The sequence below is a fragment of the Drosophila teissieri genome, chromosome 2L (genome assembly GCF_016746235.2).
Source record: "Drosophila teissieri strain GT53w chromosome 2L, Prin_Dtei_1.1, whole genome shotgun sequence".
NCBI classification, from domain to species: Eukaryota; Metazoa; Arthropoda; class Insecta; order Diptera; family Drosophilidae; genus Drosophila; species Drosophila teissieri.
The window spans coordinates 21,895,852-21,919,148 of NC_053029.1; the positions used below are offsets into that span (position 1 = coordinate 21,895,852).

Below are 23,297 nucleotides of genomic sequence, written 5' to 3' on the forward strand. Positions count from 1 at the left end.
CAACGGCGGCAATGTCATTACGAGAAACATATGTAAGTTCTCTTCTCTTCTTCAAACAAGTTAAAAATAAGCTCGCAGTCGCCGGCGTTCTGAAATCAGCACGTCAAAAAGAACATTTCCCTTGCCAACGTAACATTGTCGTGCAGTTGGTGCCAGTGCAAAAATATATGTTCGGGAGATAAAATGGTGTCAAGCACGGAATGTCCTGTTTGCGGAGTGGCTGCCTCACAAGCGTGCACTAGGTGCAAAATGGTGCGGTATTGCGACCGAGAGCACCAGAAGCAGCACTGGCAGCAGCATAAGCGCAGATGTAGGCCATTCAGCGAGGAGCAGGATGCCGTTCTAGGCAGATACTTGAAGGTTACCCAGGAAATTGCTGCCGGACAAATAGTCTTCATTGAGGAACCTTTAGTGGTGGGCCCCAAGTGGTATCTTTCCGACGCAGATAATGAAGCCTCTATCGTTCCGTGCGTAGGCTGTTGCACTCCGTGCCGTCTGGGGAAGCACCAGTGTCGCAGGTAAAACATAGTAATAATATAAAAGTCTATTCATTTCAACAATGTAATTTTCAGATGCCGTTGGCCAGTCTGCAGTGCGGTCTGCGAGCACGAGGCAATGGAATGCGGCGTGCTCAGCCTAGGATCAGGTTCAACAACTCGGGGAGATACCCGCTCATTGAACGACTATTTCAGAGGCGATGCTCTTTTGGTGCTCAAATGTCTTCTGTTGCAGCGACAGTGTCCAACGAAATGGTTTGCTTTGTTGGAGATGCAGTCTCATGAGGATGAGCGTAGGGGCACCGAACTGCATGACGAAGCAGAGAAGCGGGTAGTTAGCTACCTTCAAAAACGGTTTCTATGTAGACTTAAGCAAACTAATCCAAGTCTCCTACACGATTGCGAACCGAAGATGCTGCATCGGCTTTGCGGCATCATCGAAACCAATTTTATGGTCATCGAACTGCCGACTGGCTTGGAACTCAGCGGGTTGTTCAGACAGGCCTGCATGATGGAGCATGCTTGTCAGCCCAACTGCGACTTCCAGTTTGATAACAAGACTCAGCAAATTGCTGTGCGTGCTGGCTGTGACTTGCGAAAGGGCGATCACCTACGGATTACATACACTAACATCCTATGGGGCACGCAGCTTCGCCAGCACCATCTTCGACTAACGAAGCATTTCAGCTGCCGCTGCAGTCGCTGTCTTGATCCAACGGAATATGGCACCTATATAAGTGCGTTGGCGTGTCTGGGGGATGTAAATCAGACTTGCGGAGGAATTCATTTGGCCGTGGATCCACTAGATGAAAACACACAGTGGAAGTGCGACACTTGCCCAATACTCGTGGATGGAGCTTACGTGGCTGAACTGCAGTCCCAGATGACCGAGCAGGTTGAGGGCTTATTGGCCGGATGTCCTTCCGCAAATCAGGTTGAACTTCTGTTGGCCCGCCTGACCCATGTCTTGCATCCAAATCATTTTCACACGTTCAATCTAAAGCACACGTTAATCCAGCTGTATGGTAACGAAGCTGGCTTGGAATCGTGCGTGCTGAGCAACAATCAGCTAATACGGAAACTACGGCTGTGCGATGAGCTCTACAACGTATGCCAGCGACTGGATCCTTACAGCATTAAACTGGCTATCTACGTGACGGTCATCCTTATCGAGGTGGCCCACACTCTGGAGGAGCAGGCAAGAAGAGCACCAGCAGAGGCAACATCCCTTTTGGGATTGGCACAGACCCGCCTTAGGGAAGCCCATATGGTTTTGGAGAAAGAGCAAAAATCAGTGGTCGGCAAGAAGCTAAACGAAAAATTGCAAAAAGAAATCTTTGAGTGCGAAAAACTAATTTTAACTCTTGCCTATAATCAAGATCACGACGTCAATAAAAAATAATTTTCTAACATTTTGAAGCCGAAATCACTGTGCACCACAGCTGTGGAGTTCGTCACTATGTCCGCATAGTGACGAACCGCGCCAGGAGACTTTGCGAAGGATGATACTATGTAGAAGAAGTGAAAAGTTTATTGGTTGTCCGATCATAGCGATCTAATTTGCTTCAGAAGAAAAAACGTTAAAAATGTACTTGTAAAGGGCTGGTGGGGAGCATTATTACTCTCATATGATATTAAAAATTAGCACCGTTTGGCTAAAATCCAGCTAACCATTCAAAAGATATTCCAAAACGAGATTTTAGGAAACGTCAAAATAAAAATATCTGTCGGGTTTATACAAATTATATGTTGTAAAAAATTTTGAAATAAAAATTTATGTCGTTTTGTCTGTGAACGGAAAGTTGAATGTGTGCTTAATAACTTAAAATAAGGAAAAAAAGCAGGAAAAAAACGTCTGTGCTAAATACCGTTGAAAAGACTATTTTAATTTTTACTTTATTGATTTCCGGCTAATTTACAAACTATGCCAAATTTTCGCAAAATAAAGTTTTAATGCTATTAAGCACTGAAAACCGTCAGTTTCCATAATTATCGACTATGGTATTGTCCAATCTGCGCACATATGTATTTGAAACGATTTACCAAATTTTAAACATCTCCTTTACGTTGTTGTTCTACAAATGACCTCTTTTAAACTGTAATTTTACCGTCAATGAGCTGACTATTCTTATCAAGGGCTCGTGTAGTCAAATGCATGAAATCATGGAAAATCCATCCAAAATTATTGACATTATTGACTGTTTAATATAAAAGAGAATACCATATCTTTTCATTATCTGCCTACATTTATTTACCTATTTTCAGTTACCTACAATGAATGCTTAAATTATTCTGAAATTTGCAGTTCCACTCGATGTTGCCGCAGAAGCTGTGGGTGCTCCCTCAGGATGTCTCGTTGCTGGCGGAGGTTCTTGATAATTCCTGGCAAGTGCCAGGCGTGTCTGAGCAGACTATCCGTAACATCAAAGTGGGCATGCCGCACGCAGCGTAATTGGGAGCAGTGCGCCACGGTTCGGAGGTCCAAAGCCATTTCGTGCACTAGCGTAGCTAAGCACTCCTGCGTCTCGTTGATGGCATAAAGTTCCAGCGTGAAGTACGGACGCTCAAAGTGAATAAGCTTTATGCCGTAGACAACGAGCTGACTGTCGTCCGCTGGACGTAGGAGACCTCTGCAGGCTAGTTCGTAGGCCTCCTGGGTCTGCAAATCGACACCGCAGAGCTCAAACATCTTACGCTGATGGGATGCTTGCATGGATGCAGCCAGACTGCTGATCCTCTCTGCGGACACGTGTCGGTGGTTGGAGCGCATTGTGACCCGTGAGTCTGGTAGGTGATTTTCGGTTGCGCTGCCTAAGTGCCCGATTAGGTGGTAGACCCGCACTGGTCGATTTTTCCGAATAGAACTAGACTGCACTGTTCCCTTGTTGATCCCAAAGACTGCAAAAGTATGGTTAGTTTTGGATCTAAAATGTTTTACTTGACTTACGCAGCACTCCGCTTGTGTGATCGCCCAGGCTGGACACTGTGGCGCAGCTCAAGTCGCGTGGGAGGTAACGCGGTCCGGTAGACAGAAGGTGGTCCGATAGATCCGTCTGCTCTCTTAAGTTATGTAGTACATGATCGGCTGCGGTGCCTGTGCCCAGGAAGATTCTGTTCTCTCGGAACTTGCGTGGATTCCTTTGCTCCATATCATTAAGTCCTGTTGCAGATCTATCTTTAATTTCTATTTTCTCGTTCGATGGCGTTCGGCTTACCCTTGCAAATGTTGTTCAGAATAGCATTGCGCACGTGCTTGACCTGCATACCGGCTGGCTTGTACACATTTAAAATGCCATTCATGTGCTTAAAGACTGTGGCAGCATCATAAACTTTAGTGAGAGCCATTTCTGCTTCATTTATTATTTCTTTGTGGTTTATGTTACCGCGACATCCGTAAGAAATGGTAATGTCTTGGTATTTTTCCAGGGCTGGAAAGTGCTGTCTAGCAGTGTTGTATTTCTAACAGCTGAATAAAATGTGGGATGCTTTATCAAAAACGTTGGTCACATACATGTTATTTTGTTATTTTGAATCAAAATTTTTGATGTCTGTAGGTTTAAGTTTACACTTGGGATTTTGAAACCATGGTTTTTTTTATTGTTTCTGGGAAAAGTGTGCAGGGTTTGTGATGAATTTCTATGTGTATCAAGGGAGGATTATTAATTATCTTCTTTTTCATGTTAAAGGTTATATAATTGTCATGCATAGTGTTTTGTATTGCAATGATGCTTTGCTGCTGTCTGTTAAGATGGCCACTCGGGTAATGCCTATCGAGAAAAAAAAGTCCAGAGCTCTGTGTATCGCTAGCAGTTCGGAAGTTAGAGACGACAGGGTATTGTTAGTGTAGAAGCTTTCTTTATGTTTTAAGCTTAAAATGAGGATGTTGATCTTGAATATCCGGCGCTCCTCCTGAATGGATAGGTTCTCCAGTGTCTTCGTTTTTTTGTATAGTTGTTGCATTCTGACGGTGATCGATAGCCGCGGGCGAAAGAAATATCGTCTGGAATGAGCACCTAAGGCGAGGTTGGCATTCCCAAGAGGAGAAGGGGAAAGTGAAAAGATGTATGTAGAGCGCCCCCTACCGTCCACACCCAAGAAAGGGGAAGTGTGGATGGTATGTGGAGAGAGGAGAACACCGACGAAGTGCATCCACCCACACTAAGACGGGAAATGAGCACTGGCATTGGCCTTGAAGTCGGTTCTCGACCTATGTGAAGGGAAAGGAGGAAGCAAAAGAATAGGAAAGGGAACCGGCAGAGCCGAGCCCATAAATAGGGCGAGGTGACCGCCATGTGGGCCATAGAAAATTTGGGAATCGGACGACCCGCTGCCGCGAACGAAATCTAACGGCCGTATTTTAAAATCGGTGGCACACATAAACGTGGATATCCAGAAAATTTTACCCGATCCGGAGATCGACGGGAGCAGGACGGGAGCAGAACTGGAGGACCCGGCAGCCGGAAGTGGAAAATAAACAGGGTATATAGGCATTTTCTCGACCCCGGGATATCCACAGTTTGGACCCGGGGAGACCTTTTCTGGAACCCGTGGTGGATTCCAACCTAAAATCCCGCCGAGGACCAAGCCAGACCGCCCGGGAGAAGCTCGCCCAAAAAAAAATTAGAATAATTATTTATTTATTTATTTAATCCGCCTTATTTATTCGCATTTATTTATTTATTTCCGTTTATTTATTAATCGTTATTTATTTATTCATTTAACTTATTTATGTGCCCGTGTTAAAATTATGTAAAATATTCATCCGTGTGTAATTATTTATTTATTTATTTTAGTGGCGTTTAGCATGCCATAAACAAACACACAAATATTTATTTGAAAGACGATAAAACCTAAAACACGTAAACGATGATAAAAAAATTATAAATATGATATAAATAACCAATAGCTTATGTATAATTAAATCGCGCCGAGTCCAAGCAAAATTAAATCTAAATCTTGAGATACGACCTCCGAGAAGACCAGGCCGATCCTGTGTAGGGGTATGGACCTTTCATAAATAACCACCTGACCCGTCTCAGCCCCTGATCCTCCTTGGAGCTCCATGTAGGCAGGAATTCTGAAGTGAAATGAGGGTTTATTAATTTATATATATATTTATATGTCAATACCCGTGCAGTAGTTTCGCGTCTTTGTTGTCCTCTCCAGCTCTTTAGTCGTCCCTTTTTTTTTTTTTTTTTGTATCGTATTTGCTTTGGCCCAGGGCGATGGAAGCCTAAAATTTTGGAAAAATTAAAAAAATGTTGTTTAGTATAATTGAATATTTAAATAAGTAAAGATTATAACGATGAATTGCTAGAGCGTATTATTTAGGGGGGGAAGATGAACGGATGAGCCGATAACCTGGAGGAAGCCGATGAACCACATGCCTGGGAGATCCTCAAATTGGAAATAGACGGATCCTTGGTAGGGATGGGTGCGTCAGGGTCCTTTCCATCGAAGACCCAAATCTGCGTCGTGTCGTCCGGTATTAGTCCTTCACTTGTAGTTTCTGTTGATGTTTCTTTTGTTGTTTTTGTGGATTCCATGCCGAGTGGAATTTATGGTGCGACCTGTGGGCACAGGGGAAGAATCCGCCCTGTTGATGACTGGCTAGCCGGCCTTGCCCCATCAAAATCAGCAGGCCGTAACATAATGGCGCCCAATCTAAACCCGGAATGGGGTGGCGAAGGTCCTCTAAAAAGGACATTCGAGCCCATACGAGGAAAGTAGATATAAATAAAAATCCAGTGGGGGAAGGGAATCCACGTGGTGCCGGCAGACCAGGTTGGAACGCGTGCGATGGCTTATGTCGGCTATCCAAAAAGCCGAACATAATTGCTCGCCGCGGAAAGACCTGGGATGCTGGAAAAAAATAAACCACAAAGTAATTGTTCATATTTGTAGTAATTTTGTCGTTGTACTCACCTAAAGGGTAGAGATCCTCCAAGCGAAGGGTATGTCGCTAGCGGCGGATACCGCCAGCTAGTTTTGCGACCCGTTCGGTGCCTGGTGGCGAACGGAGGACTCGCAATGGGATGAGTCGGTAGGAGAGTCTTCTGCTGGTTGCGGCGCGAATGTGCGCGAGGGAATGGCTGGTCTCCGGGTGGCCCATGGGAACACAGGGTTCACCATGCGATGCACCCGGGACGGCCAAAGAACTGGCAAGCGCATCCGCGGCGCAACTGGACATGAAGCAGAGTAGATATGTGAGCGCCCTCGATGCCCTATCTTCCAGGAAGAAGATAGAGGATCCGATGGAGCTCGCAATGGTATACAACTCGATCGCAGAGGTTGATGAAAGACGCAGGAAAGCATGTGGAAGTTGGCTCCGGTTAGGCATCACTCCTTTTCTTTTTCCCCCCTTTGTTGTCCAATTGAGTTTCCGTTTTTTGTTTGGCTTTGTTGTTTTCGTCTAGAAAAGGAAAAGAAAGCGTGTTTAGTGTAAGGAATATAAATTAGCAGGTAGAGTAGGTTCATGGTTGGCAGATATAACTTGCGGTCCGGAGCTGATAAGATGACAACTAGAACTCCCCCGCCGGAAGGGCAGCAACTCAGAGCGGAAGATGGCACGGCAGGCGGCGCAGCCGGTGCAGCCGGCGATAACTGGGAAATCTCTCCCCCACGGGGAATCCCGAGCGATATCGCGTCGACGATAAATGCTGCGGTGGCTCAGACGTATGAGACGCACAGGGCGGCGATGTCCGACAACGTCAGTCGGACGTTGCAACAGGAGATTCGCCAAGGCTTCCTGGAGATGATGGCGATGATCAACGAGGTGGTCCAGCCGCTGAAGCAAACGGCAGCAGCCGTGCAGTCGATGCAGCAGCAGGCGATGCAAGGCGACCCCAGTGGTGGTCACGAGCATGCAGGAGCACGAGGGGGCCAGGAGGCGACGGGCGCATATCCCAAGACCCGGCCAGAGGGACAGAATCCTTGGACGCCTCCACGCAAACCTCCAAGAGCAAGCGAAGTACTCGCGGAGAGGGATGTCGGCGCCGGTGGATATCCGGGAGAGCAGCAGCGTTTCCAGACGGAGTGTGTGGCTCGAAGGGGTAGCACGGAGGGTCTCCGAGGTCCTGAAAGGAGAGAAGATTCGGTTAGAGGCGTCAGGATCGAGAAGTGGGAGATCTTCTTCGTTGGCGACCAAAATAAGCTCGCCGTGGAAGACTTTGTGTTCCGCGTGGAATACCTGCAGCGGCAGTCTCGGTGTTCCTGGGACCAGGTGCTGGGTAGCTTCTACCAGCTGATGCGAGGCCAGGCTGCCGAGTGGTACTGGCAATATGTGAAAGAGAGCCCTCCGCAGACATGGGAGGACCTCAAGGAGAACCTGGTGGCGAGGTTCCGGGGCATCGGAGGCGAGTTCGAGCGCAGACGAGCACTCCAAGATCGACGGCAACAGCCAGGCGAGTCAGTCGAGGATTATTTCCGAGCGATGCGGCGGCTGGGAAACAGACTGATGGCACCGATACCGGAGGCGGAAATGATCCGCATAGTTAAAAAGGGACTTACCGCCGAGGTCGCCCGGTTTGTTTATGCCCTGAGGGTGTTCAGCGTGGACCAGCTGCGAGAGGAGTGCCTCGAAGTGGAGGAGGCTTTCATGAGGCGGGAGCGGGACAGCCGAGCCTCATACCGCGCGCCGGCCAAGTTTCCGTCGAGCGGACGACAGGTGGAGGAAGTGGCGATGGAGTCATCCGACGGCGAAGCGGGAGAGCCGGAGCCGTACATCGAGGAAGTTTCCAGGCAGCGAATTAGTTGCTGGAACTGCGGGCAGCCGGACCACGGACTCCGTGACTGCGCATCGTCGGAGCGGAAGATCTTCTGCTACCGCTGCGGGAAGCCAGAGGTGATCACACCGAACTGCCCGGTATGTGCGGGAAACGGGAGGACGAGCGCCGGAAAGGTGGAAGACCCGCGCTCGAAGTACAGGTCCAACCGACAGTAAACCTTCCACCGCAGCCACCAACAATTAAACCTAAGGTAGAGAGTAAGAAAATCGTCATTAAGAATAGCAATAAGCTGAGATACTTACCAGCGGAGGAACGGATGCAGAAGTACCTGGAGGTTCGGAACCGAATATTTGCCAACCACCAGATAGACGGGATGCGGAGCGTCAGCCGGAGGCTTTTAAAGGCCAGATCACGATTCAGGCAGAGGCATCAGACGCGACGTGCCGTGGTTGAAGCCGTTCGTCGGGGCATGGGAGGTGATCCAAGGGTGTTTGCCGAGGTCCGGATACATGGCAAGCCCATTTCCGGTTTGCTGGACACAGGCGCGTCTATTAATGTCCTGGGAAAAGGCAGCCGTGAAATGCTGGAGGAGCTCGGGGTCCGCATGGACAAGTACACGTCGATCGTGAGGACTGCGGCGGGAGAAGACCGGTCAATTATAGGTCGAGTACACGTTCCGGTAGAATTCAAGGGAGTGGAGAAGGTACTTACCTTTTACGTATGCCCGTACCTGGAGCAAGATCTATACCTTGGGATCGATTTCTGGAGGAAATTCGCGTTGGCACCGGCTATCCTCGGAGAGATACCAGCAACGAAATCGAAGGCGAGCGTGGAGGAATTGTGGGACGCAACAAATCCGTGGCTGGATGGCAAAGCCGGTAAAGAGTCTGTAATCGAGGAGTGGAACCTGCAAGAAGAAGACAAAAATCGGTTAGAAGCGGTAAAGAAAGAGTTCCTAGCGTTCGAGGACGTCGGTCTGGGTAAGACATCGGTGGAGACACATCGGATCCAGCTCGTGGAAGGCGCAGAGCCGTTTAAGGATCGGCATTATCCACAATCGCCAGCGATGCAGGAGATTGTGTGGGCCGAAGTCGACAAAATGCTGGAGCTGGGCGTGATCGAGGTCAGCGAGAGTCCGTGGAGTAACCGCACGACAGTGGTGCGAAGGCCAGACAAAAATAGGTTCTGCTTAGACGCACGGAAGCTGAACAACCTCACCGTGAAGGATGCTTATCCGCTGCCATCCATCGAGGGAATCCTGTCCAGAATCGAGCAGACCTACTATATTTCAAGCGTCGACTTGAAATTCGCGTTCTGGCAGGTGGAGTTGGATCCTGAAAGCCGTCCTTATACAGCGTTTACGGTTGCGGGGAGACCCTTGTACCAGTTCGCCATGATGCCGTTTGGCCTGTGCAATGCGGCGCAGCGGCTATGTCGACTGATGGACAAGGTGATTCCAGCGCGGTTGAGATCGAACGTCTTCGTGTACCTGGACGACCTGCTAATCATCGCTCCAGACTTCGAGACCCATCTAAAGTATCTCCGGTTGGTAGCGGAATGCCTGAAAAAAGCGAATTTGACGATAGGTTTGAAAAAATCAAAATTTTGCTACAGGGCGTTGAAATACCTCGGGTTCATAATCGGTGGAGGGACACTTCGGATGGATGGGGACAGGATCGTCGCAATCCAAAAGATTCCGGAACCGAAATCGGTGAAGGAGTTACGAAGCTTCCTGGGAACAGCGGGATGGTACCGCCGGTTCATCAAGGACTTCGCGACCATGGCGGCCCCGCTCACCGACGCACTGAAAAAAGGAAAGAACACCCGATTAGTGCTGAACGACGAGGCCAAGGACGCGATACAGGCTCTAAAGACGGCACTTACCTCGGCTCCTGTCTTGGTTCACGCCGATTTTAGAAGGCCGTTCGTTGTCCAGTGCGACGCTTCGCACTATGGAGTTGGAGCAGTCCTGTTCCAATACGACGAGGAAAAGAACGAACGTCCGATTGCCTTCTTCTCCGCAAAACTAAACAAACATCAGATAAATTATTCTGTGACGGAGAAGGAGTGCTTGGCAGCCGTACTTGCCATCGAAAAGTTCCGGCCCTACGTGGAACTGATGCAGTTCACGGTCATCACCGACCACGCCAGTCTGAAGTGGCTGATGACCATGAAAGACCTTAGTGGGCTCCTGGCACGATGGTCACTCAGGTTGCAGAGCTTCGACTTCCAGATAGCGCACCGGAAGGGATCCGAAAACGTTGTGGCCGACACACTGTCCAGATGCGTAGAGGAGCTGAAGCTGGATGCCGACGATGCTCTCGGGTTCGCCACGACGGAGTTCGAATCTGAGGAGTACAAAGAGATTCGGGATGAGATTCTGGAGAATCAGGATCGACTGCCGGATGTCCGAGTGGATGGGAACCTCGTCTTCAAACGCAGCGGATTCGACAGATTGGAGGAGGAAGTCGAAGGAGGGTCTTGGAAGCTGTGGATCCCAGCCTCGCTCACAGCTGGCCTGATCGCGACGGCCCACGACGAACCGACGTCAGGACACGGAGGCGTAAGGAAGACGCTGCAGCGACTCCAACGGCAATATTACTGGCCGAAGATTACGACTCAAGTCCGAGACTTTGTGGGGCAATGCATCCAATGCAAGGAGTCGAAGGCTCCAAATTACCGCACACAGGTCGGGATAGGGCAGGAAGTGGTGACTGAGAGGCCATTCCAGAAACTCTACATAGATTTCCTAGGCAAATATCCAAGATCCAAGCGAGGAAAGGCCTGGATATTTGTAGTAGTAGACCACTTCTCCAAATTCACATTCCTGAAGGCCATGAACGAAGCCACAACGTCCAACGTCATCGAGTTCCTGGTGCAGGAGGTGTTTTTCAAGTTTGGAGTGCCGGAGGTAATCCACTCCGACAATGGGAAGCAGTTCATTGCCAAAGCTTTTCAGGAGATGATGGAGGCGTACGGGGTCCAGCATATGCGGACGGCAGTGTACTCGCCGCAAAGCAACGCTGCAGAGCGGGTAAACCGGACAGTACTGGCCGCAATCCGGACATATTTGGAGCAGGACCACCGAGACTGGGACGCATATCTGCCGGAAATCGAAGTCGCGATAAGGAACTCTGTCCACGAAGCGACAGGCGTCACGCCGTTCTTCGCGGTATTCGGGCAGCAGATGTACCTCCACGGCAGCTGCTACAAACTGGCCAGGAAACTGCGGTCAATGACGGATCATGAGGTAGTTGCGTTGAACTCGCAGAACAAGAGAGACATCATCCGCGAACGTATCAGCCAACACTTGCATCAGGCCTACGAGCGGAGCAGCCGGCAATACAACAAGCGCGCCCGTGAGTTCCACGTGAAACCAGGCCAAGAAGTGTTCCGGCGTAACTTCACCCTGAGCGATTTCGGGAAGAATTACAACGCCAAGTTCGCCCGGAAGTTCGCGAGATGCCGAATCAGGAGGCCGGTCGGGAACAACATGTTCGAGTTGGAGGACCTGGCGGGGAAACCTATTGGCATCTATCATGCGAAAGACCTGCGGTTGTAAGGGAAGAACGACACGCTCAAGATAGGGACAAAGCAGGATGCTTACCGTGGGTGTGGCCTACGTTGGGGTAACCCAGGAGCCAAGGGGCAAGGGCCGATCGCCGGGTGAACACCGCGGAGCGTGTCCGAGTTTTTGTTTCCATAATTTGTTTGTTTACGTGTTGGTGTGGAATGCTCGCGAATATTCCCCTCCCTATTCGATTGGCGTATTTTCGCGTGGTGTTGCATTCTGACGGTGATCGATAGCCGCGGGCGAAAGAAATATCGTCTGGAATGAGCACCTAAGGCGAGGTTGGCATTCCCAAGAGGAGAAGGGGAAAGTGGGATGTATGTAGGGCGCCCCCTACCGTCCACACCTAAGAAAGGGGAAGTGTGGATGGTATGTGGAGAGAGGAGAACACCGACGAAGTGCATCCACCTACACTAAGACGGGAAATGAGCACTGGCATTGGCCTTGAAGTCGGTTCTCGACCTATGTGAAGGGAAAGGAGGAAGCAAAAGAATAGGAAAGGGAACCGGCAGAGCCGAGCCCATAAATAGGGCGAGGTGACCGCCATGTGGGCTATAGAAAATTTGGGAATCGGACGACCCGCTGCCGCGAACGAAATCTAACGGCCGTATTTTAAAATCGGTGGCACACATAAACGTGGATATCCAGAAAATTTTACCCGATCCGGAGATCGACGGGAGCAGGACGGGAGCAGAACTGGAGGACCCGGCAGCCGGAAGTGGAAAATAAACAGGGTATATAGGCATTTTCTCGACCCCGGGATATCCACAGTTTGGACCCGGGGAGACCTTTTCTGGAACCCGTGGTGGATTCCAACCTAAAATCCCGCCGAGGACCAAGCCAGACCGCCCGGGAGAAGCTCGCCCAAAAAAAAATTAGAATAATTATTTATTTATAATTATTTATTTATTTATTTAATCCGCCTTATTTATTCGCATTTATTTATTTATTTCCATTTATTTATTAATCGTTATTTATTTATTCATTTAACTTATTTATGTGCCCGTGTTAAAATTATGTAAAATATTCGTCCGTGTGTAATTATTTATTTATTTATTTTAGTGGCGTTTAGCATGCCATAAACAAACACACAAATATTTATTTGAAAGACGATAAAACCTAAAACACGTAAACGATGATAAAAAAATTATAAATATGATATAAATAACCAATAGCTTATGTATAATTAAATCGCGCCGAGTCCAAGCAAAATTAAATCTAAATCTTGAGATACGACCTCCGAGAAGACCAGGCCGATCCTGTGTAGGGGTATGGACCTTTCATAAATAACCACCTGACCCGTCTCAGCCCCTGATCCTCCTTGGAGCTCCATGTAGGCAGGAATTCTGAAGTGAAATGAGGGTTTATTAATTTTATTAATTTATATATATATTTATATGTCAATACCCGTGCAGTAGTTTCGCGTCTTTGTTGTCCTCTCCAGCTCTTTAGTCGTCCCTTTTTTTTTTTTTTTTGTATCGTATTTGCTTTGGCCCAGGGCGATGGAAGCCTAAAATTTTGGAAAAATTAAAAAAATGTTGTTTAGTATAATTGAATATTTAAATAAGTAAAGATTATAACGATGAATTGCTAGAGCGTATTATTTAGGGGGGGAAGATGAACGGATGAGCCGATAACCTGGAGGAAGCCGATGAACCACATGCCTGGGAGATCCTCAAATTGGAAATAGACGGATCCTTGGTAGGGATGGGTGCGTCAGGGTCCTTTCCATCGAAGACCCAAATCTGCGTCGTGTCGTCCGGTATTAGTCCTTCACTTGTAGTTTCTGTTGATGTTTCTTTTGTTGTTTTTGTGGATTCCATGCCGAGTGGAATTTATGGTGCGACCTGTGGGCACAGGGGAAGAATCCGCCCTGTTGATGACTGGCTAGCCAGCCTTGCCCCATCAAAATCAGCAGGCCGTAACATAGTATATGGTTTTTTTCTGGCCATGTTCGCATTTGGAGTTGGTACACTATATCCTGGTGCATTCCACCTCCGCACTTAAAGCACTTTTTTATGCCATTGCTCTGATTATGCCCTTGCTCGGTATGACCCAAACGAAAGCATCGGAAACACTGTACGAACGGTTGAACCGCCACCTTTGAATATAGAAATGTGCACTATTTGTTTTTAAGATGAGTTGCCAGTGTTGGTAAATACACACAAACAGATATGCACTTAAAATATAACTTATAAAAAAGTTAACTAACCTTTTTTTTTAAATATCACTTAAAAATTGTAATTTTCGTTGGGAAGGAATTCTCACAATTTTGTGCTTTAAATACACACATTCACAGTTTTGGGATTTTATGCAAAAAATAAATTAGTTTTTTTAAATATTTTTTCCACGGTCCAACAAGAGTTAAGTCTATCGAACAAAGAAGAACCATAATAAATTCAACAAAGTGGAATCGTAATTTCCAAATGAATAGAAAATTTCTTAAATTCGATTGGCATAATAAGTTAGAATCAATACTTGGATTTATCACCGGGAATGTAATTTGCATACTATTTTAATATGTCAACAAATCCGCACTTTAAAGAAGTTCTTATAAATATTAAGTCTAGTGATCATTTATCTCTTTATTTTCACAAAAGAAGTAGTTTTCACCGGAAATTGATTTTTTAACCAAAGAGAATACCCTAAATGTTAGGAAAAACATCGATGCCCATTAAACATCGATATCAACGATAACATAGATTATTTAGCAGATGTCTTTTACATCTCTATTGCACGTGTAGAATTTGTTTTGACCACAAGAATTTGTATAGCCGCTTATCTCTTCACATTTTAAAGTCAAGTATTAAGAAAAACAGCGTGTAAAGATGAAGTGGACTACTGCAAATATTAAACATGTAAACTACACAGCAAAGCACGAACTGTATGTGGGAACACACACGGGCTCCTTTAAACGTACGTCCGTTTATTCTTAAACGAGCAGCACTTGCAATAATCACTTCAATCTTTTAGATCTGGTGCCTGCTTCCGACAAAACCCCTTATGGACAAAGCAACCTGAGTGATTTGTGCACCTTGGGTAAGGATTCCCGCATCACATCGCTCGCTTTTGGCAACGACGATCAGGCGGAAATCCTTTTAGGCCGGACCAAGGACGCCGTGGAGATTCACTCCTTTATGGAGAAGGGGCATTCTAGGAAGACACTATCCTTTAACGCCTCTCCAATCGTTGGTTTAGCCCGATACAACGACATGCTTATTGCCGGCATAGGCAACGGACAGATACAGAGCCTGAAGCTAGGGGCGAGCGATGTGTCCGAGCCAATGGTTATCACCACGGGTAACCAAATGGACCACCTGCGCCAATGCACGCAAGTCAGGAGCATTGTAGCCACTGGCGGAAAAGAGCGTCAAAACAATTTAAAGGTCTACGATCTAAATTCCGACGGCAAACAGATTTTCACATCAAAAAATTTGCCCAACGACTATCTGCAGCTGGAGGTTCCGGTTTGGGACAGCGATATTGGCTTTGTGGATGGGCCGAGTGTGCTTGCCACTTGCTCGCGAACTGGCTATGTTCGCATCTATGACACGCGCATGCAGCGTCGACCGGTTACGTGCTTTGCCAGCGAAGAGCACGGGATGAGCTTTACGACTCTAGTGGCAAAGGGAAACTTTGTTTACACGGGTACCACAATGGGTGCTTTAAAAGCCTTTGACACTCGACGCATGAAAACACATGTGCATACGTACAAGGGATTCACAGGCGGGATAAGTGACCTTCACTTGGATACCTCCGGTCGCTTCCTCAGCTCTGCAAGCCTAGACCGATACGTTCGTATCCATGACTCTGAAACCACAGTGCTGCTCTACCAATGTTACGTCAAATCAAAAGCCACTAAGATACTTATCAGACAGTTTGAAAACGAGCCAGGGGTTTTAGAAGAATCTGAGGAGGCCGCTGAGCTTCAAGTGGATAGATACGTGGGTAAAAATAAGAGTGTCAACGGAACATTTGTGGACAGTGAATACGAACACATGTTCGATCAGATGCCCACTGTGGGGTAAGTTTAACTTCATATTAAGTAATTGAATAATACGCTGAAATCTCTTTTTTGGCCAACAGTGACAGCGATGAGTCCGAGGAAGGGACGTCTGATATTAAGCATTCAAAGGCTAACCTAAAAAGAAAATCTTTGGGACAGTCTTTAAAAATTAAAAAGAAAAAGGTTGCAAATAGTTGAAGCGACATTTATTTACTAATAAGAAAAAATAAAGAAAAATTAGTATATTTAGAGACTCGGAGCTACTTAATTAATGAACTAACGAATATGGTATCTTAGGCAACCGCAGAGCTCTGTGGTTCGAGCCTCGGGACATGAGGTGCGTAGGTATCACAAATACATAAAATAAATAATAATTTTAATGAGCAGACAACAAACGTCGACGGCGATAATGGTGTTTTACCCACACAAATATCATAAAAGTCGAATCCATCACCCTTTCAATAAAGTGATGGGTCTGTAAAAACATTACAGCTCCTGCTGTCTAATATAAGGAGTTGTTTATTTACCATTCCTAAAATCATGTTTTTTAAAAACAGTATAAGGGGAAAATAATGTAAAAAGAAGCCTTGTTTAAAGAGACGACTCGGTCGGTTCACCTTGTGTTTTATTTATGTTAAGAACCTGTGGCTTAGCATTTTTTATTGGGTTTTTAGTATATATCAGTTACTAGAGGAGTAAGGATATTAATAATATTTTTAAATATAAGCAAAAAGTTAACGTCGTTTTTAAACATATTTACATGCTTCTTATATACAGAGCCGCTTAACTGAATAGGTTTTACTCTCTTGTTTTAATTTCACTTATTGAAATTGTTGACCAGGCTTTTTTTATTGCATCAACTGAGTACCAGGATCACTAAATTGTTTTCTCCTTCGTATACTGTCCTTCACAGGAGTCCCCAAATGTTTTCGATAATGTTGATGTCAGGGGAGTAAGGCGGCCACCCGACCAATTTGACATTCTGATAATGTTTTACAACCCAAGCGGTATGGATGCGAGCGTTGTCATGTTGGAATATGACCATACATCTCAGACATCGGTGGAAAAGCCTTTTGAAGTACAGTCTTGTACGCATTTGCGTTGATCTTTGAATTGTCAAACTGAAGCAAAATGCTGAATTACCGCTGCATATGTCCCGCCACTTTTCCTGCATATAATGAGATACAAATGAAGGTTGAAAATAAAAAACAAGAGAGAAATTTCCACACTGACAGTTTTTGGCGGTTTGTGGGCGTTAAAGTGGGCGTGGCAAAAAGATTTTTGGCAAATCGATAGTAATTTACAAGACTAACAAAAATGTGAAAAAATATCAATACAATTTTCAAAAGTGTGGGCGTGGCAGTTTTTGGCCGGTCTGTGGCCGTTAGAGTGGGCGTGGCAAAAGGTTTTCTTTGGCAAATCGATAGAAATTTACAACACTATTACAAAAATGAAAAAATACATTTTTCAAAAGTGTGGGCATGACAGCTTTGGGCGGTTTGTGGGTGTTAGAGTGGGCGAGCCAACATGAATAAACAAACTTGCGCTGCGTCTATGTCTCTGGATTCTGTATGCTTAGTCTCAACTTTCTAGTTTTTATAGTTCCTGAGATCTCGACGTTCATACGGACGGACAGACGGACATGGCCAGATCGACTCGGCAATTGATCCTGATCAAGAATATATATACTTTATATGGTCGAAAACGCTTCCTTCTGCTTGTTACACACTTTTCAACGAATTTAGTATACCCAAAAATAAAGCATTTGAAAAAATGTGAGATAAAAAATCTAAAATAGGTTTTTCAAAACTATTCAGTTGAGCGGCACTGTACTTTATTACCAATAGTATTAATCTAATATCAAAATACTGTTTGAGAAACCTATTTGTACCCTTACAATGATATATATTTGGAAAAACGTTAGTGCATGAAATCGGAGAAAACTAATAATTTAGTAATTAATAATTCGGTGTCATTCATCAGCTTCTGTCAAAATAGTCTTGAACATAGTAATTCATAAGATACACATAATATTACTGTGCAGTATAAAGTCATTGTATATCTCATGAACTAGGATTAATTTTTGCCTAAAGATTTAATTATTAGTCTTATGCATGCAGATGCTAGACGCCTAGTTGGTTTAATTTAGTTTCAGAGCGATTGCACGCCCATTCTATCACTTTCACAATTGTCAAAAATGGCTTGGAGTTTGATTTTAAAATTTTTTTGCCAGTTATTGTCAATATGCCAAAAAATGATGAAATTTCTTAGTCGCACTCATTCCCACTAGGTAAATAACTGGTATTTATTAATGATGAGAATACATTTCTCAGCGAGTTGTATTCGCGAGCCGGGTATAATATTTTTGAAAAGTCGAGCAGGTTAATACTAAGACACCAGCCATCTAGCTTCCAAGCGGTTTGAGGCAGCCATAAAGGCAGCCGGATGATAAGGCAACTGCCATTTTCCAACCCCGGCCTTCACGCCATGTACACGCATTCCCGAATGGTAATTTCGAATATCGTCTTAGTATAATCTTCGCCATCTTTTTGGAAAACTGGCTTTTCATAGCGCATGGATAGGTCGCGTCCTGATTGACGCTTGGATGTCAGTGAAAAAACCTGCCCGACGAAAAGCGATGGGGCGACTAACACTACCGGAATTCCAAAATCTTTTAGATTACATTTTAATTTCATCTTTACGTTGCCCACCTTCCACCTCCATCAACGGTTATTGGGCACCTTTTAGTTTTCCCGTCGTTTTTGCTGTTCCAGATACGCGCCAGGGAACTTTTGTTGGCAGAAAAATAATTTGGCTCTGAAAGTTGGCGCCTCGCTCTGGTTACAATCGACACAATTTTAGCGACTGAGCTTTGACAGCCCCCAAAAGTTGGACATTGCTTGACAATGTTTGCCGGAGCAGAGCCCGGAATTTTTAATGCAAGAGCAAACTTCTGCGCTTGTGATAACGTTGCAATTTGCAAGTAGCATATAAATCTGGCTAAAAGTTGCAGGGCCAGATTTGATGGCAAAGAAATTAACTCTTAACTATTTCCCAATCGCTTGTTAGTTTACTCATCATTATGCTAACAACGTCCTTGTGCCCGAAGAACCATCCGACTAATGGTAAGTTAACCCCGTAACATTCGAATCAACCGATCCGCAGATGGATGTTTGCTTATTTGGACAGCACTTGAACACGTCTTTTGGAACCCCTTGGCCTGGAGTGTCAGCTGTCAGCTAAGAACGAACTGCTCGTTATTTGCATACTCATTAAATGGTAAACGCCGCAACGAGCCTTATTACGATTGGAACACAATAAGAAGTGGCCTATAATCATAAAGAAAGCAAGTAATTCACTGCCTCGGGTTCCGGGCCAGGATGTGTATCGTTGGCCAGGGCTAGCGACTAAGGAGTGCGCCAAGTTGGGACAGGCCGAGATGTCGGTCTTCCAAGAATGCTCCTTTTAGCTCCAAGAGCTCGCAATCAATCGATGTTGGATGTCGTAACCGAATAGCTTTAAACTGCCCAGTGGCAAGTGTTTTCGTTATCCCAGGCCGCGGTTAGCGGTAATGTGAAAGCACGCCCCCTACATGAATGGATTCGAGCCAATAGCAAATATTTCGGGATGTGGGCCAACTTTGCAAGTTTGAAGTCAATTTAGCGGAATGTTGTCGGGACGAAATATGTGGGCTCCAGTGCTTACACGTGGGTAGACCTTGAATATTTGCGTTATTTTCCGAGAGGCCAGAAAGTTGTGCGACTGGCACATGTGCGCTGGCAGAATACTCGACGACTCTAAACTGTCTGGCTCTTTGCATTTCTAGCCCAATTGACTTTTAATGGCTCTATGGTGATGCGATGCGGCTGAAACAACAAACACAAGTTCGACTGCTTTTCGGAAAGCTAAAAGGGTTGAAAAATATTAAAGTATATATGTATGTAGCTTTTGGGTGATATAAAAGAGAAAGCCTCTTACTCAACCTCCTTTGTTTTTGAGATTTCTCGGCAAAAGTTGCTTGGGATGCCTGAAATAAGCTTGGAAGTCTTTTTCAAGTAAATCCTATTAATGCCGAACCCGAAAACGTCTTGACTAATTACTTTTCATTTGATTTTCGATGACGCACGCGACAGGTGACGAGGGCACTGTTTTGTAAAACAGTTTTCTTTTTTCTTTTGCTCACACGGAGACGAAAACGTCTTATGGCATTTCTTAATGGTAATTTCTTGGTAATCTGCTTGAAAAATGCATGAGTTTTATAATCATCTGTGATTGTATGTGATGTCAAATCTATTGGATTAAGCGTTGAGCAATTTCCCTAAAGGTACATTTTTTGCGTTTTTGGGATAGTATTCGACAATATTTGCCCGCCTGATTTTAAATGTTGCTTTGTAGGTGTTGTTCTATCAGTAAGACTGTCATTAAATAAAGTGCGTGTGCATTTAAGCCGTCTTTTGCATAAGCCTATTATATGAGTCGCACTTCGCGTCCCAAAAAGTGCGCGCGATACCTTGCGCATAAAAAGTTCTGATTTGTATATTTCAAAGATGCTGATCCAATCCCGTGGGTGCTGACAGCAAACGAAGAGTAACAGACTGTATATGTACATATTATTGATCAGAGTTATATACTTAAGATCGAGTTAGCTTAGCTCACCGATCAGATCTTCGACGTGTATTTAACACACGTGCAGTTTAATGTACGCAGAATCGTTGGCCCTACATATAAAAGTGTTCCTTATATTGTTTTTTTGAGTTAAAGAGTATACTAGATTCGTCGAAAAGTATGTAACAGGCAGAAGGAAACGTTTCCGATCATATAAAGTATATATATATATATGTATATAGCCGAGTCGATCTGGCCATGTCCGTCTGTCCGTCCGTATGAACTCGAGATCTTAGGAACTATAGAAGTTAGAGAGTTGAGATTAAGCATACAGTTTCCAGAGACATAGACGCAGCGAAAGTTTGTTGACCCATGTTGCCACGCAAACCGCCCAAAACTATTTTGTTTTACAATTTTGTTAGCCTTTTAAATTTATCTCGGATTGCCAAAAATTTTAACGCCCACAAACTGCCAAAAACTTCCACCAGTTCAGTAACGGGTATTAGATAGTCGGGGAACTCGAATATAGCATTCTCTCTTGTTCCTTCCCGAATTCGTGCGTATCTGCCGATTTAATTCTAGCCTATAACTTATTCAATTTCCCTTTTCCCTGCTTCCCCGCGGCAACCTATTTCAATTGATTTTAATTTAATGGCGATGGCGAATGCGAACAAACGAAATTAGATACTTGCGAGTAAAATTCAATAAACTTGAAAGTGTAGACAGCCGAAAAAAGGGGCGTCTGGTTCATTTAAAATTCATTACATAATCGAGATGAAATGTGGTTCGGGAATGGCGCATTGTTAAAGCTCTATTCTAGATACTTTGAAAGGCGAAATGCCAGTTTGGGCCATTTATACAATCCCAAGACCATTAAGCAATTAAGGTCGGAGATAACTTGCTGGCCTACAAATGAGCACTGGTCAGAATTCGAAATGGAAATTACTAGCAATCAAACATGTGTCGCATGTCGACTATAAACGGACAGGACGAAGGGTTCACTTTTCCTCTTGTCAAACACATCTGCTTCGTCTTCGTTTTTTTTCCTTTTGTGTTCTGCAGGTTTTTACAATTAACAAAGCGAAAAGACAACAAAAAAATGTGATCTCCTATTTTAAATATATGTTGTGCACTCTGGAATTCAAGGCCGCGGGAAGCAAGTACATATGTATACCTACCATTTTTTTTCCTAAACCTCTTTTAATTGCAAAATACATTACTGTAATGCTTGTGTTAAAGGGTATTTAAAAGAAGATCCATATTTTTTGCTTTGTGCGCTTCTGATATTTTTTAGAGGGTTCTTATCAACTTTCGACTTTCCTGTGTTCAAGAATAAGCATTTACAAGCATTTGCATGGCCGCCAGCACTTAAGTTAAAGGATGTCACCATTGGCGAGTATAAGCCCCAGCCATTGGAAAACCGGAATAACTGCCTGCGTGTTGGTCCAACATAAAAGGGAAAATAGCAGCCGCCACAGGAAAAGCAATAGTATTTACGCGTGCCTTTGATAATGAGGACTTATGAATGCGTGAACACATAAAAGATAAGACACAAGATGGTGGTGAGCCTACTAATTGTTAGTTATTAGTTCGCTATTGATGCTGGAAACGGTGTGCTCCATGGTCCACTCAATAGACACTTTTACGCGGATCTATCGAGTCCTTTCGCATGTTTATATATATCCCAGCTAAAGACAAACCAATGGCCATGAGTACGTGAATTTTTAAATGCACGGGGAATGCCGTGTCCACATTTCTATAACTATTCCTCAGTAAGCTTAATTATTGGTATATGCGTCTGACCTACTTAACGTGCAACTATCTTAATGGCTCGTTGTCTTTCGATGGTCGTAAACTTTTAACTCAACCGACGCTGACCAGTGGCATCCTGCTCAACCCCAAAAGGAAACACGTGGGGTAGAGTGAAATTAGCTAATTGTGCGATGGACATCGCCATTGCTGTTCCAAATCGGAGCTTAGTTGCCTGCGAATCAACGCCGCCCTTGCGGCTATACCCAGTGGTAGTCTCGCATTTACCTTTGACGGCAGCAGGCTGTGGTGAACTCAGTTTCGTTGGCATAAATCCAATGCCCTTTGACTCCAATGTGCAGGACCAAAAATGCTTGGCCCCGCATTTTCGCATTTCGACGGCGGTCCACGGAGGGAATTTTCTAACTGAAGGGGCCAGTTGTGATTTAGAGGGGGCGATACGTCGATCGGCTGCTCAGCCAACCGATGGACAGCATTCTTTTTTTTGTATACAACATGTTAAGGTCCCACTTATTGGATGTCAATAACTATGGACTCGACGGGATGTCCTCTGATAATAAATGCCGTGTTTGGCCAATTTACATACACCAACTACGGTGGTTGTGGCCTGTGACGCCCTGATAGGCATGCAATAATGAAATTTTGCGTGTGCTTGGGTCCAGATTGTATTTATTGCCTTTTTTGGACTTCTCCTGCCGATTCCCTTTGTCCAAATAAACTTTGGTAGTGTGGAAGAGTTTGTTGGATTGGATGGTGCAAAGGGAGCTTGTGCATTTGTAGTTGTTTCAATGGCCCCAAACTTCAAAGCAATTTGGATATTTAGCCATGATAAGGGTGGTTTGACGAAGATCCGAAATAAATTGGAATAACAACCAAGTTTATATTCGGTTTGTAGGGGCGTTGCGGTAGCATACGATTTAACAAATGGGATCTATCATCTTCGCCTAAATTTCCAAATGCACGCAAATTTTAAATTTCGCAATAGGCAATGGTGTTAAGTCTTCAATACATATAATATTGATTTATTTTTGATTTCAATTTACATTTTTAATATCAATATTAAATCGAACTTATCCGTAGTCTTCATATGATGGGTTGCCCGATTCCTGGTTTTAAGGGGT

The 23,297-nt window shown here is 45.0% G+C and overlaps 5 protein-coding genes across 7 annotated transcripts; 2 read left to right on the forward strand and 3 right to left on the reverse strand.

Moving 5' to 3' along the window:
• Positions 1-119: 119 nt before the first annotated feature.
• On the forward strand, positions 120-2,223 carry LOC122626013 (SET domain-containing protein SmydA-8). Its single transcript, XM_043806111.1, has 2 exons — positions 120-518; positions 573-2,223. The coding sequence occupies exons 1-2, from the start codon at positions 184-186 to the stop codon at positions 1,897-1,899; spliced, it is 1,662 nt and encodes a 553-aa protein (XP_043662046.1). The 5' UTR covers positions 120-183; the 3' UTR covers positions 1,900-2,223.
• A 499-nt stretch (positions 2,224-2,722) lies between these two features.
• LOC122623184 (mitochondrial mRNA pseudouridine synthase Trub2) lies at positions 2,723-3,958 on the reverse strand. The gene is made up of 3 exons (XM_043802177.1): positions 3,713-3,958; positions 3,445-3,657; positions 2,723-3,395 (listed from the first exon to the last, which is right to left on the reverse strand). The coding sequence occupies exons 1-3, from the start codon at positions 3,840-3,842 to the stop codon at positions 2,785-2,787; spliced, it is 954 nt and encodes a 317-aa protein (XP_043658112.1). The 5' UTR covers positions 3,843-3,958; the 3' UTR covers positions 2,723-2,784.
• Positions 3,959-5,264: 1,306 nt separating this feature from the next.
• LOC122614792 lies at positions 5,265-6,043 on the reverse strand. The gene is made up of 3 exons (XM_043789454.1): positions 5,859-6,043; positions 5,627-5,730; positions 5,265-5,574 (listed from the first exon to the last, which is right to left on the reverse strand). The coding sequence occupies exons 1-3, from the start codon at positions 6,041-6,043 to the stop codon at positions 5,447-5,449; spliced, it is 417 nt and encodes a 138-aa protein (XP_043645389.1). The 3' UTR covers positions 5,265-5,446.
• Positions 6,044-12,831: 6,788 nt separating this feature from the next.
• Positions 12,832-13,938, reverse strand: LOC122614803. 2 transcript variants are annotated; one of them, XM_043789463.1, is made up of 3 exons: positions 13,460-13,938; positions 13,203-13,305; positions 12,832-13,141 (listed from the first exon to the last, which is right to left on the reverse strand). In XM_043789463.1, exons 1-3 carry the CDS (start codon positions 13,616-13,618, stop codon positions 13,014-13,016), a joined length of 390 nt encoding a protein of 129 aa, XP_043645398.1. In that variant the 5' UTR covers positions 13,619-13,938; the 3' UTR covers positions 12,832-13,013. The 2 variants fall into 2 exon arrangements, with proteins under 2 accessions (XP_043645398.1, XP_043645406.1); XM_043789471.1 differs by having other exon boundaries at positions 13,434-13,938.
• A 572-nt stretch (positions 13,939-14,510) lies between these two features.
• LOC122624896 (WD repeat-containing protein 74) lies at positions 14,511-16,954 on the forward strand. 2 transcript variants are annotated; one of them, XM_043804668.1, is made up of 3 exons: positions 14,511-14,711; positions 14,769-15,819; positions 16,715-16,954. In XM_043804668.1, exons 1-3 carry the CDS (start codon positions 14,624-14,626, stop codon positions 16,755-16,757), a joined length of 1,182 nt encoding a protein of 393 aa, XP_043660603.1. In that variant the 5' UTR covers positions 14,511-14,623; the 3' UTR covers positions 16,758-16,954. The 2 variants fall into 2 exon arrangements, with proteins under 2 accessions (XP_043660603.1, XP_043660595.1); XM_043804660.1 differs by lacking the exon at positions 16,715-16,954 and adding an exon at positions 15,882-16,052.
• The last annotated feature ends 6,343 nt before the right edge of the window (positions 16,955-23,297 follow it).